General features: G+C 32.2%; 1 protein-coding gene across 1 annotated transcript in view; it reads left to right on the forward strand.

Moving 5' to 3' along the window:
* Positions 1-15,344, forward strand: part of TLL1 (tolloid like 1) — a 276,217-nt gene that overhangs the window by 145,064 nt on the left and 115,809 nt on the right. The window contains exon 9 of the mRNA XM_060093650.1: positions 7,599-7,714. Coding sequence (XP_059949633.1) covers positions 7,599-7,714 — 116 coding nt within the window. The remainder of the gene's footprint in view (positions 1-7,598; positions 7,715-15,344) is intronic.

The raw sequence follows: 15,344 nt of genomic DNA on the forward strand, positions 1-15,344 counted from the left end.
ATTAAAGGAGGGTCTTAATAACAATGTTCCAAGGGAACACTAATGCATTACTGGTCCAAGAAAGAAAAGATTCTGCTTCCAAACTGGAAATACTTATTACTCTATGCACCTCCTATATACTCAAAATGCTTGAAATAGCTTATATCAAAGATACAGGCTTGGTCTTCCCTGGTGGCGCAGTGATTGAGAGTCCACCTGCCGATGCAGGAGACACGGGTTCGTGCCCCGGTCTGGGAGGATCCCACATGCCATGGAGCGGCTGGGCCTGTGAGCCATGGCCACTGGGTCTGCACATCTGGAGCCTGTGCTCCACAACGGGAGAGGCCACACCAGTGAGAGGCCCGCGTACCACAAAACAAAAAACAAAAAACAAAAAACAAAAAAACATGCTTAACTTTGCTTAACACAGCTTTTCCCAAATTTTTTTGTTTATGGAAACTAATACCTATGGAATTCACTTTTTGTTCCAGATACTAAGATCACAAGTGGTAAAATAACTATAAACGTTTTAACTGGCTGCTATTCTAATAATTTGTGCTGATATTCAGAGATAAGATGGGTATATTAATCACTGAAGTTTTACATAGGCTTTGCTTAAATTTTATTTATATATATATTTAATGATTGGGAAGTTATATTAACTAAGTTTACTGTGATTATTGGTACCAGTCCAGGAAACTATCTTTGTAGAGTACAAGAGAGGGCTAGCTGATTCATTAACAAATGTAATATTTGCTCATTAACATATAGAAACATCTACATGGGGCAGAGAATGGTCTTCATCTTCCCTTTATCCCGGTAATCAGCAGTCTGCTTGTGAAAGAGATCCCCTCTGGTGTGTGTGTGAGTGGTGGTGCATCTTCTTCTCTTCATAAATGATTCACTTGTTCTCTTGTTCTCTCTCTTTTTGGGGGCCTTCTTTTTCTTGTGACTCGCATTTTCTAAATGTATTCTTCTCTACTTGGATCTAATTTTAGGCTTACTTTCCTTTTTAATTTCTAAACTCCTGAAGCTGAACTCTTCTTCTAATACAGTCTCTTGTCTTTTTTTGTATTTTCTCTTAATATAGTTTTTCTGTAGTCCCATGAACTTTTGTCTTATAACTACTTCATACTTATGCCAACTGTCAAACATAATATTCTCTCAGTAAATCTTCTTTAATTAAATGTCAAGTAACATAATAAAACTAGGAGAAAATAAAGTACATTAATATCTAAAAATAAAGGAGCTTCTGAGGATTAGAATGTTCATTATTATATAAAAGTGTATGTGTATTCACACATGAACCCACATACAAATCTATGTTTACAAATTTAAAATTGTTGTTAAACATACAGTATATGTACAGGATATCCACGTCTATGGATGCACATCTGTGTGGTTGCAGGGGTGGAAGACTAGTTTCAGTGTTCATGGAATTCGAATACTAGAAACTTTTTAAACACTCATACATTAAAATTATTTTTTAATTAATATGAGGTTCTTTTTAGTTACCTAAAATATTAATCTCTTTAATTCCTTATATAATGCTCTGAGATTCCAGCCAGAATACACTTGATATATGTGCTTATGTACAATTCTTGGTTAAAATATATTGCCAACATGCAGAAAGAATTTAGTTATTTTCCCATTTATTCATGGACCCATTATTTTTCCCCCATAAAACATTCCTTAGTTCAGTTGATGGTACCACACATAGATCTTTCCAAGCCAGAACCTGGAGGGCATTCTTACTTACTTCCTCCTTTCGCCTCACTTTCCACAACTAGTCAGTCCTGCTGCCTTCTTGGTATCTATCTCACATTCTTGAAGTGAATCCCCTATCCTAGGGATCATCATCTTTTGTCTGGATTGCTACAATGCTTCCTAAGTAAGCTCTTCCCTCCATCCTTACATCTCTTTAGTTCGGTGGCCACACTGCTGTTCAAGTGACTTTTCCATATGCAAATCTTACTCTGCTTATTTTAGAATAAAGGCTGATTTCCTTCTCAATGTCTCCTTCAAGATTTTCCCTTGTCTCTTCCCCCAGCCTCTTCTCTAGTTATTTCCCTTACAGCCTAGTTTCTCACCTTTACTTCATTCAGTCCCTGACACTACAATATGCTTGCCTCTCACTTCTTCCTCCAGCCAGAAAATTCTTAACTGCCTCCTGGCTAAATCCTAACTCATATTCAGAATTTGGCTCCTATGTAACCTCCTACTTAAAAACTCGCTGGTCTCCCAGGATTCCCATGTTGATAAATGCTTTATTTGATTCTGGCCTTATGTCTTACTCCTATAATCATCAATTCACTTGTCATTTCCCACATTAGAGTATAATTAGAGTATAATCTTTAGGATTGGAGTTAGGCTTTTTCCTCAGGGTATTCTGAATCAGATATAAGTTAGGTGCTCAATAATTAGTTGTTGTATGAATGAAATAGTTGCTTTAATATGGGAAAAGTACTGCACCAGATATTATGGCCACAGAGAAGGAAGCACAAGTTATACACACAAATAACCAATCATCTGTGGTATTATACAGACATTATTACTTGTTGAGGAAGTAAATCTCATCAGTAAAGGATGCCAAAGCAGTTCTGAGAGGGGTGCCTAAACTGAGCTGCACCCTGGAATGAGGAAGGCTTCTTGGAGTTGGTATTTGTGCTTCATCTTCAAAGATGATTCAAACTTGGACAGGGAGTTACTATTGAAATAGATTTTAAAATATTTCAGTAATTAATCTCACCATTATGGCTCAGATGACTTGGGATTTCTTTTAACATTCCTTATCTTAAAATTTTAAATCTAAATTTTATTTATTACATATAAAAGTTTAAGGAAGCCATGGATGTATGAAAAAGTTAATTAGGTAGTGCTAAGTTGATTAGATATAGTTTTATTTCTTCCCCTACTCTAGAGTTTATCAAGATTTGGGGGGAAGAGATTTATATAATACATTATTGTCTGTTTTATTTAGAGTTAGTAAAATTATAAATGTGTTCTTATAAAAAATGGAAAAAGGATTCTCAACCTTTGATATTTGGTGGATGTTGCAGATATTTGCTTGGGAAAATATCTGTAGATGTAAATATAATCAGTAAATTTAACCATATTGTTAATAACACAAGAATTTGTAATAATTTCTCAGACACACACAATCCAAGTAGCATTTATACAATTCAAACACAATTTTCTATCTTGGAAGAGGTAAGTTACACTAGAATCATGTGATGCAAAAGTGAGATGGATCATAGAATAAAGAACTTTTTATTATTAACTATTTTTTAACTTTGGTTAAACACACATAACATTAGACTTGTCTTATTAACAAATTTCTAATTGTACAATACAGTACTGTTAACTATATACACATTGCTTTACAGCAGATCTCTAGAACCTTTCCAGCTTGCATGACTGAAACTGAAACTCTATACCTATTGAACAGCAGCTCCCTGTTCCTGTCCTCCCAAACTCTGGCAACCACCATTTTACTTTCCACCTCTTTGAGTCTGACTACTTTAGAAACCTCCCGCAGCATTTGTCCTTCTGTGTGTGACTGGCTTATTGCACTTATAATAGTGTCCTCAGGGTTCATCCATGTTGTTAGCACATGACAGATTTCTTTCTGTTTTAAGGCTGAATAATATTCCATTGTATGTATATAACACATTTTCTTTATTCATTCATCCAGTGATGGACATTTAGTTTGTTTCTATCTCTTGGCTACTCTGAATAATGCTTCAATGAATATGTGAGTGTGTGTATTTCTTCAAGATTCTGTTTTCAGTTCTTTTGCTTCAATATCCAGAAGTAGAATTGCTGGATAATTTGGTAGTTCTATTTATAATAGCTGAGGAAACTCATACTGTTTTCCACAGTGACTGCACCATTTTAATTTCCTACCAACAGTTAAAGTGGTTCCAATTTCTCCACATCCTCACCAACACTTGTTATTTCCTGTTTTTTGATAATGGCCATCTTAACAGATGTGAGGTGATATCTCATTGTGGTTTTGATTTGCATTCCCCTGATGATTAGTGATGTTGAGCATTTTTTTCATGTATCTATTGGCCATTTGTATGTCTTCTTTGAACTGTCTATTCAAGTCCTTTGTCCATTTTAAATTTGGTTATTTGGGGTTTGTTGTTCTTTGTTTTTTTTTGCTATTGAGTTGTAAGAGTTCCTTATATATTTTGGATAGTAACCCCTTATGAGATGCATGATTTGCATATGTTTTCTTCCATTCTGAAGACTGCTTTTCACTCTATTGATTCTTTCCTTCACTGCACAGAAGCTTTTTAGTTTGATGTAGTCCCCCTTGTCTATTTTTGCTTTAAAAGCCTGTACTTTTAGTGCCAATATCTGAGGAATCATTGCCAAGATCACAGTTATGGAACTTTTCACATATGTCTTTTCTTCTAGGAATTTTACAATTTTGGGTCTTCCTTTTAACTCTTTAATCCACTTTGAGTTGATTTTTGTATATAACGAAAGAAAAGGGTCCAATTTCATTCTTTTGTATGTGTATATCTAATTTCCCCAACACCACTGATGGAAGAGACTATCCTTTCCATGTTGTATAGTCTTAGCACCCTTGTTGAAGATCCCATTTACTGTTTGGGTGTGGGTTTATTTTTGGCTCTTTATTCTGTCCCATTGGTCTATAAGTCTCTCTTATGCCAGTACCATACTCTTAATTACTGTAGATTTGTAATATATTTTGAAGTCAAGAAGTGTGAGGCTTCCAGCTTTGTTCTTTTTTCTCAATGTTGTTATGGCTATTTAGGGTTTGTGGTTTTATATGAATTTTAAGACACTTTTCCCCATTTCTGCAAAAAACACCACTGGGAATTTGATAGGGATTGCACTGAATCTGTAGATTGCTTTGGGTAGTAAGGATAACATTTTAACGATATTAAGTCTTCCAATCCATGAACACATTTCTTTGTCTCCTTAAATTTCTTTCAGCAATGTTTTGTAGTTTTCACCTTACATATCTTTTGCCTTATTGGTTAAGTTTATTCCTAAATATTTTATTCTTTTTGGTGTTCTTATAAATGGGGTTGTTTTCTTAATTTCCTTTTCATATTGTTTGTTGTTAGTTAATGCAACTGATTTTGTATGTTGATTTTGTGTTCTGTAATTTTGCTGAGTATTACCTCTAACCGTATTTTTTTGTCTGTGGAATCTTTATAATTTTGTACATATAAGATAATGACATCTGCCTAGAGAGATAGAAGTTTAACTTCTGAATTATGTTTCATTTTAGAGTAATTTTGATTAGGAGAGTGATAATAATTTGCCTGTGTATATTTCTTTATGCCTTTTTTCTCTTAAATAAGACTGCATTTTGTAGCTCAAAGATACATTCTAACAATTAAGTGCACAGTCTTCCTACCTGTGTCAGAGGTATCTAAGGGTTAAAAAGAGAACTTTGGGCATTACAATACTTGACCTCTACAAAACAACTTTATGAAGTACATATTAATAAGATAGCCACTTTATACAAGAGAAAACTGAAGTTGAAGCTTTTGAGCCTTGCTTGTATGACATAATTAACAAGGGGTAATGCCATGACTCAACTTCTCTTTTCTCATCCACATAGCTTTCTGAGTAAACGGACAGACTATGTATTTAACTTAGTAGTACCATCTTTCCCTTGCTAATTTTCCTTTAGTTCTTTTAATATTAAAGTTTTTTTTAATATATCGTCACATGAATCAACAAATGGCCAGGAAAATTGACGAAATTTTCTGAAATAGTGATCATGTAGCCTGGGACAGCCACATTTATTGAGGAAAATGCACAAATGATTATCACAACTTGACAATATGTGTTTGTACTTCTTGAATTATAAGCAGGTGCTATATAATAGATTTATTTAATTTTTGAATTATGTTCTTTTTTTACATTTTAGAGAGTTTTTTAATCTTTTTTTATCAGAACCATAGTGTTTGTTTACATTAGTGAGTCAAATATATTTAATTTTTAAAATTCTACTTTAGGAAATCCAGTACCAGCATTCTATGTGGCTTAGTGGAGTTTTCAATTATTTCAGAATTTATTTCTAAACTACTGTAAATTGCAGCTTTTTTTCATTGGAACGATTCAATTCCCTAAATGACTATTTAGCATCTAAACTGATCCTAGTTAGAAGCACATTGTTTGCACTAATAAATCTTAACAAATTTTCCTTTTTCTAAGGGTTCTTGTAATGTCACATTTACCAGTATCCTTAGATGATTCTTGGAAAGGGCTGATTATATATATTTTTACCTTGAGCATTTTTGTTTAATTCTGAAGTTGCTTTTATCTGCCTATTCATCAGAATAAACACTGCTTGCTCTTATTTTAAATTTATTTTGTTGTGCAAACATAATATCTGTGTTTCTAAATAAATATTTATATCTTATCAGACTGTTTTTACAGCTCTATTTTATGTTTTCAAAGCCATCATCTTTGTTTCTTCATTTAAATCAAGATATGCAGAACCATTTATAATTTATTGATTTGATGAGACATGAGTTCACTTGCTGGGGGCTATGGTTCTATAACATGGTAGTATATCAGTTTTTATTTCAGTCTCCTTCAGAGGGAAGGAGCTATTCTTTCAAATTGTTGAGTGAAGGTTATAAACATGTTTATATAAATCTTTATATAAACTGGCTGCAGTATAGGAATTATTCTTGAATTAAGGATACTTAAAGCAGCCTAGGTTCATGTGGCTCATACCATGTCTTGCAAAAACAACAAGAAAATCCATTATAGAATGCTTCTAACTACAAACCTTGGCTGAAACAGAGTTAATTATGCTGTCTTCTTGCCTTTGTTGAAATGGCCTATAGATATCAATCACACAGATCTTGAGGCTGTGTAGCTGATTATTATTTGCTATTTCAATGACTGGTAATCACTTCCAAGAAATTAGAAAGGCTTAGTAAGAGGAAAATATAATTGCTTTTCCAGTAATTTCTACTTATGATTGACAGAAGACAGAGAATAAATAAATGTCTACGTCTTATTTGAAAATTTGAGTCTTCTGTGATGTTTTTATCTTTCAATTTTTTTCCAGTTTATTTTGAAAAAAAATTTTTGTTGCGGGTGACATTTTGGCACCTCTTATTGATTATTTATTCATTATTATATAAGATTTCTTTTTTCAACCTTGATATGGTATTCATTATTAAAATTAACCTCACTCTACACCAAATATACTAATGGAATGTTTCGTGTGGTCCCAGAGCCACATCAACTAGGTATCCACTGGCCTGAAGCTGAATATGGGTGACGTATAAGTTGGCTACTGGCTCCTTGAGAATGAATGAGAAAGGGTTTCCATGAGGAAAAGCTGTGTGGTTCTTCAGGTTATTTATCTCATAATCTTGTTATATAGTTAGCTATAGTAATCTGATTAAGTATACTGAAATTCTAGTAAGAAAGACATAAAGAGAAATTACTGAGAAAGGAAAAGTGCTTTATAAAATACAAATATATATTCTTGTCTAACACCAAAAGACTGGAGATTTTATTTAAGAGGCCAATGTCTTTCATAAAAATTAGAGAAAAATCTTATCTTTTTCATCTTTTAAAAAAATCAAACTTTTTTTTTCTTTCAGCATGTGGAGAAACCCTACAAGAATCCAATGGCAACCTTTCCTCCCCAGGATTTCCAAATGGCTACCCATCTTATACACACTGCATCTGGAGAGTTTCTGTGACCCCAGGAGAGAAGGTAGTTCATCCCATCAAGAGTTCTCCTTTAATCTCAGATGCAAAGGTTCATTTTCTTTCAAATATAATTCACTTTGTTTTTTATTCTTGTTTGATTAAAAAAATAACTCAGAAATTTTATAATGGAAACTACTCAAACTCCAGGAATTTTTTGAAAGATGTAATTTTAAAAGAAATGGTAAATGGTCTAAAAGGGTTGACATAATACAAATTACGTACTCAGACACACTGAAACTAAGTTAAAAGTCAGTATCAGATGGATAACTAGAAAAATCCCACACATTTTAAAATTGAGAAATATACATCAAATATCCAATTCATTCAAGAAGATACTGTGATGAAAATTAGAAATTATTTTCAATTATAACAAAAATACTGAGAATACTAAACCTGTAAGATGCACCTAAAACAGTACTTAGAAGGAAATTCACAGACTTAAATGCTCATATTAGGAAATAAGAAATATCCAAAACTAATGAGATGGACATCCACATAAAGAGACTAGAAAAAGAGCAATAAAATAAATGAAAAAGTACATAAAGGAGGAAGTAATAAATAAAAGATAAAGAAAATATCATGGTATTGTACAAAGTATGGACAAAGTTGGTACTTGAAACAATTTAGAAAAATAGAGAAATGGGTGAAAAGAAATCAAGAGAAAAAAGAATAACAGAGAAAGCACAATTAGCTAATATTTAGAATAAAAAGATTATTATAACCATAGATATTTTAGGAACCAAAAGAACATTTTGAACATTATGCCAATAACTTTAAAAATGTAAGAGAAATGGGCAAATTACTACAAAATATTACTAAGTTCTTATTTGAGAAGAAATAAAAAGCTTGAATGCTCCTATAACCACTAAAGAAATCAAATTACTATTTAATTGAATTATTAGTCAAACTTTTTTCAACAATGAAATCCAGGCTCAGATGGCTTCATCAGTGAGTTCTACCCAACAATCAAATAAGAACTAAGTGTAATCTAATATAAAGTCTTCCAGAGGATAAAATAAAAGATACACTTTCCTATTTATATGGCTAGCAAAACCTTAATAGCCATCCTGATGACAAGAACAGTGTAAGAAAGGAAAATTTTAACCCAGACTCACACTTGAATATGTATGTAAAATCCTCCCAACATTACCAAACCAAATGCAAATATATGTGCCTGTGTATGTATATATGTATCTATCTATCAATCTGTAAATATATAAATTATATATATATATATATATATATATTTCAAGGGCAGATATATGCATGGATATGTGTATATATGTATGATATATTATGTATATATGTTTGTGTGTATATGTATGTGTACATATATACAAGCACCATTAGATGAGTATCTCAATTAAATCAACAAAAAAATCTGTTAATGATTTAACAACAACAACAAAGCCTGGGCAAACTAGGGATAGAAGAGTATTAATCTTATAAAGAGAAGCAACAAATATTCGTGCAAATACCATTATCATTAGGGTAATTCTGAAAGTATTTCCTTTGAGATTGGTAAAAAACCAAGTATGTCCACCAGTCCTCTTCTTTTTTTAACATTTTGGTGGAAATAGTAACATGTTAAGGAAAGAAAATGAAATTACACATGTAAGGATTTAAAAGGAAGACATAAAATTCCTTTTATCATATTGTTTGGTTATAGAATTTAAAATTATTAAGAAGTGAAATGAATAAATCTATTAATTTCTGGATTATGTCTGGAATGCTAACCTTAAAAGTCTTCCCAGACCAAGATTGTAATTATATCAATTTTTGTCTTTTACTAGTTATTATATGATTTTTGTCCTTCACCTTTGACTAATTCATATGGAATGACTCATACACACTTTGAGTTTTGGTGGAAAAGCAAATGCAGTTAAGAAAGTTCAGAAAGAGAACAACAAATACCATATGGTAACACATATATATGGAATGTAAAAAAAATGGAATAAAAATGCAGATGTAGAGAATGGACTTGAGGACACGAGGAGGGGAAGGGTAAGCTGGGATGAAGTGAGAGAGTGATATGGAGATATATACACTATCAAATGTAAAATAGCTAGTAGGAAGCAGCCACATAACACAGGGAGATGAGCTCGGTGCTTTATGTCCACCTAGAGGGGTGGGATAGGGAGTGTGGGCGGGAGATGCAAGAGGGAGGGGCTATGGGGATATATGTATACATATAGCTGATTCACTGTGTTATACAGCAGAAACTAACGCAACATTGTAAAGCAATTATACTCCAATAAAGATGTTGGAAAAAAAAAAAAAAGAAAGTTTCAACTCCCTGATAGTTGAGTGTTGTTACGAGTATCATGGGTATGGAGTTGTCCAGGATGTTGCAATACTCACAATGAAAACTAAATGAAACTCTTGTGTAGCATAAACAGATTTTATACATAAAAAGTTACAACTGATTTGTAATACATGAATGTATACATAATTCTTTATATAGTTATTTTTAAGCATTATGAGTCTATGTTGTACTATAGTTATAGGTGTTGATCAATTTCTGTTTAGATCCTTTGAACAAGCCCCTGAAAACATATTATGAAAATCATTAAAAAGGTACTGAAGAGCAAGATATAAAAGATGATAAAGCTTCAGAGAAAGTTTAAAACTATACATGATATATTTTTTTCAGTTTTTCTTAGTTTTTTTAAACATTTTTTATTGGAGTCTAGTTGGTTTACAATGTTGTGTTAGTTTCAGGTGTATAGCAAAGTGAATCAGTTTTACATATACATATATCCACTCTTTTTTAGATTCTTTTCCCATATAGGCCATTACAGAGTATTGAGTAGAGTTCCCTGTGCTATAGAGCAGGCCCTTGTTAGTTATTTATTTTATATATAGTAATGTGTGTATGTCAATCCCAATCTCCCACTTTATCCCTTCCCCTCCCTTACCCCCTGGTAACCATAAGTTTGTTTTCTACATCTGTAACTCTATTTTTTGTAGATAACTCTATGTTTTGTAGATAAGTTCATTTGTACCATTTTTTAAGATTCTACATATAAGTTATATCATATGACATTTGTCTTTCTCTGTCTGACTTACTTTACTCAATATGACAATCTCTAGATCCATCCATGTTGCTGCGATATACATGAATTTTTAAAATAAAGCATTGTAGAATATGGAAAGTTTTGGCATAATATTAATCAAATTAAATCAGTTTGTAAGAGCAAGATAATACCTGGAAAAAAAGTTTCTCCTATCTAATTGCAGCACCCATACCATCAGCATTCAAAGTTTACTCAGTTTTCTTGTATGTAAGATTACTAATTAAATGGTATTTTCCAAAATGTTGCAAATAGGAAGAAATAAACAGATCTATCATTTTTTCTCCTATTTTTTAATATTGAGTGCAATGATGAGCAAATAAATTTATTGTTATAAGTGGCCAATGAACAATATTAACTTTTTTTATTCTTATATTTTTATTATTTTCTTTCAACATTTAAGTTCATTCTGCTCTTCTTTTTTATTTTATTGAAGTATTGTTGATCTACAGTTTTATATTAGTTTCAGGTGTACAGCATAGTGATTCAGTATTTTTACAGATTATACTCCATTAAAATAATTACAAGATAATGGCTATAGTTATCTGTGCTGTACAATATATGTTTTGCTTACTTATTTTATACATAGTAGTTTTTATCTTTTATTCCTATGCCATGATTTGTCCCTCCTCCTTTCCCTCTCTCTTCTGGTAACTACAAGTTTGTTTTCTATATCTGTGAGTCTGTTTCTGTTTTGTATATACATTCATTTGTATTATAGTTTAGAATCCACGTATAAGAGATTTCATACAGTATCTGTCTTTCTCCATCTGACTTTGTCTCACTAAGCATAATATTCTCTGGATCCATCTATGTTGCTGCAAATGGCAGAATTTCATTCTTTATATGACTAATACTGCTATGTATATAGGAATATATATATATATATATATATATATATATATATATATATATATATATATATGGCACATCTTCTATATCCATTCATCTGTAGATTGACACTTGGGTGCTTCCATATCTTGGCTATTGTAAGTAGAGCTGCTGTGAACGTTGGGGTGTGTGTATCCTTTTGAATTAGTGTTTTCATTTTTTCCAGACATATACCCACAGATCAAATTGCTGGATCGTATGATAGTTCAATTTTTAGTTTTTTGAGGAACCTCCATACTGTTTTCCAGAGCGGCTGCACCAATTTACTTTCCCACCAATAGTGTAGGAGGGTTCTCTTTTCTCTACATCCTCTCCAACATTTGCTATTTGTAGATTTTTTGATTATAGCCATTCTGACAGGTGTGAGGTGATATCCCCCTGTGGGTTTGATTTTCATTTCTCTAATAATTAGCCATATTGAGCATCTCTTCATGTGCCTGTTGCCCATCTGTATGTCTTTTTTAAGAAAAATGTCTGTCAGAAGCTTCTTTCCAGTTTTTGATTGGATTGCCTTTTTTTTAATATTGAGTTGTATGAGCTGTTTATGTATTTTGGATATTAACCCCTTGTCGATCATATCATTTACAAACATTTTCTCTCATTCAGTAAGTTGTCTTTTTGTTTTGTTGATGGTTTCCTTTCCTGTGCAAAAGCTTTTAAGTTTAATTAGGTCCCATTTGTTTACTTTTGCTCTTATTTCTTTTGCCTTAGGAGACAGATCAAAAAAATATTGCTACTATTTATGTCAAAGAGTGCTCTGCCTATGTTCTCTTCTAGCATTTTTATGGTTTCAGGTCCTTCATTTAGGTCTTTAATACATTTTGAGTTTATTTTTGTATAAGGTATGAGGAAATGTTCTAATTTCATTCTTGTAAATGTAGCTGTCCCATTTTCTTAGCAACATTTATTGAAAATGCTGTCTTTTCTCCATTGTATATTCTTGCTTCCTTTGTCTCAGATTAACTGACTATAAGTGTGTGGGTTTATTTCCGAGCAATCCATTCTGTTCCATTGTTCTATATATCTGTTGTTGTGCCAATACCATAATGTAGTTTTGTGTCTAGCCTGAAGTCTGAGAGTGTGATATATTCAGTTTTGTTGTTTTTTCTCATGATTGCTTTGGCACTTTGGTGTCTTTTGTGGTTCTACATGATTTTAGGATTATTTGTTCTAGTTCTCTGAAAAATACCATGGATATTTGATAGAGATTGCATTAAATCTAGAGATTTAATGGGTCTTTTTTACTTATTTTGTCGAGTTTATATCACTAATTTCAACCATCTTTTCTTTTATCATACAAACATTTAAAGCTATAAATATTCCTTTAAAAACTACTTTATCTGAATTTCCCCAGCTTGACACATAGTATTTTTGCTATTTTTCAGTTTTAATTATCTTCTTCATCTTTTATCATTTCTTCTAAGCCCACGTATTTTTCAGGAACATATTTTTTTATTTGCAAACATATGTTGTTTTTCCAATCTTTCTTTTCTTATTAATTTCTCCCTTAATCACTTTTTGGAGAAAGACTGTAGTCTGTATGATATCACACTTTGAAATAGCTTGAGGCTGGTGGTATGAACTTGGAATTGACCAATATTCATTAAAAAAAAATCTTTGCTTGAAAATGTGTTTTGTCCAACAGTTGGCTGCAAAGTTTTCTATATTCATGTTAATCTTCTTAATTGTGCTTTTTATATATTCTCTATATTATTGTTTTTGCTCATTTATCAAATAGTAGAAAAGTATGTTTATATATAATAATATTAAAATATTATTTGTCACTATTTGGTAGATTTATTAAATGATCTTTACAGTTTTAAAATATTTTTACACTACATTATTATATAATGTATACATATAGGTTTAGAATATTACATCTTCCTGATAAATTAAACTGTTATCATTATTTAGGAAATCTCTTTATGGTTTAAGTTAGGTTTATGGTTATGGTTTAGTCATGGTTTAAGTTAAAACTCTATTTTTTTCTGATATTAATAAATCTACACTTTCTTTTGACTAATATTTCTGCCTGGTATATCTTTATCTTACTTTGCACATTTACGCATTCAAGATATACGTCTCAGGTGTGTTACTTTTAGACAAAAAACAGTTTTGTTTTATTTTTTTAATGAATCCATGATGGTAAGTTTTGTCTTTAACTAGAGTGCTTATTGCAGTTACATCTATTATGGTTACTGATGTATTGTTGCTCCTTATTTGCATTCTCTTTGTCCCACTTGGTTTCTTTTCTTCTATATTTTGCCATCTCATGTATTGAATTATGGTTTAGATTTCCACATTTCATTTTTTTCCCTCTACTGGTGTGGAAATTTTAAATGTATATTCTATTATTTGGTATCTTCTTCTACCAGCCTATACTTTTTTTTTAACATCTTTATGGGAGTATAACTGCTTTACAATGGTGTGTTAGTTTCTGCTTTATAACAAAGTGAATCACTTATACATACACATATATCCCCATATCTACTCCCTCTTGCGTCTCCCTCCAACTCTCCATATCCCAACCCTCTAGGTGGTCACATAGCACCAAGCTGATCTCCCTGTGCTATGCAGCTGCTTCCCACTACCTATCTATTTTACATTTGAAAGTATATATATGTCCATGCCACACTCTCACTTTGTCCCAGCTTACGCTTCCCCATCCCTGTGTCCTCAGTCCATTCTCTAAGTCTCCATCTTTATTCCTGTCCTGTCTCTAGGTTCTTTGCATCCATTTCTTATTTTTTTCTTAATTCCATAAATATGTGTTAGCATACGGTATTTGTTTTTCTCTTTCTGACTTAACTTCACTCTGTATGACAGTCTAGATGTCCATCCACCTCACTACAAATAACTCAGTTACGTTCCTTTTTATGATTGAGTAATATTCCATTGTATATATGTGCCACATATTCTTTACCCATTCATCTGTTGATGGACACTTAGGTTGTTTCCTGTCCTGCCTATTGTATATAGACTTGCAAAGAATATTTTGGTACATAACTCTTTATGAATTATGGTTTTCTCAGGGTATACGCCCAGTAGTGGGATTCCTGGGTTGTATGGTAGTTCTATTATTACTTATTTAAGGAACGTCCATACTGTTCTCCATAAGGTCTGTATCAGTGTACATTCACACCAACAGTGCAAGAGGGTCCCTTTTTCTCCACACACTCTCCAGCAGTTATTGTTTTTATATTTTTTCATGATGGCCATTCTGAGCAGTGTGAGATGATATCTCATTGTAGTTTTGATTTGCATTTCTCTAATGATTAATGATGAGCATTCTTTCATGTCTCTGTTGGCAATCTGTATATCTTCTTTGGAGAAATGTCTATTTAGGTCTTCTGCCCATTTTTGGATTCAGTTGTTTCTTTTTTAATGTTGATCAGCTTGTAAATTTTGGAGATTAATCCTTTGTCAGTTGCTTCATTTGCAAATATTTTCTCCCATTCTGAAGGTTTTCTTTTGGTCTTGTTTATGGTTTCCTTTGCTGACAAAAGCTTTTAGGTTTCATTAGGTCCCATTTGTTTATTTTTAGTTTTTTTTCCATTTCTCTAGGAGGTGAGTCAAAAAGGGTCTTGCTGTGATTTATGTCATAGAGTGTTCTACTTATGTTTTCCTCTAAGAGTTTGATGAGGTCTGGCCTTAATTTAGGTCTTTAAT

This window comes from Mesoplodon densirostris, chromosome 1 (genome assembly GCF_025265405.1).
Source record: "Mesoplodon densirostris isolate mMesDen1 chromosome 1, mMesDen1 primary haplotype, whole genome shotgun sequence".
NCBI lineage: Eukaryota > Metazoa > Chordata > Mammalia > Artiodactyla > Ziphiidae > Mesoplodon > Mesoplodon densirostris.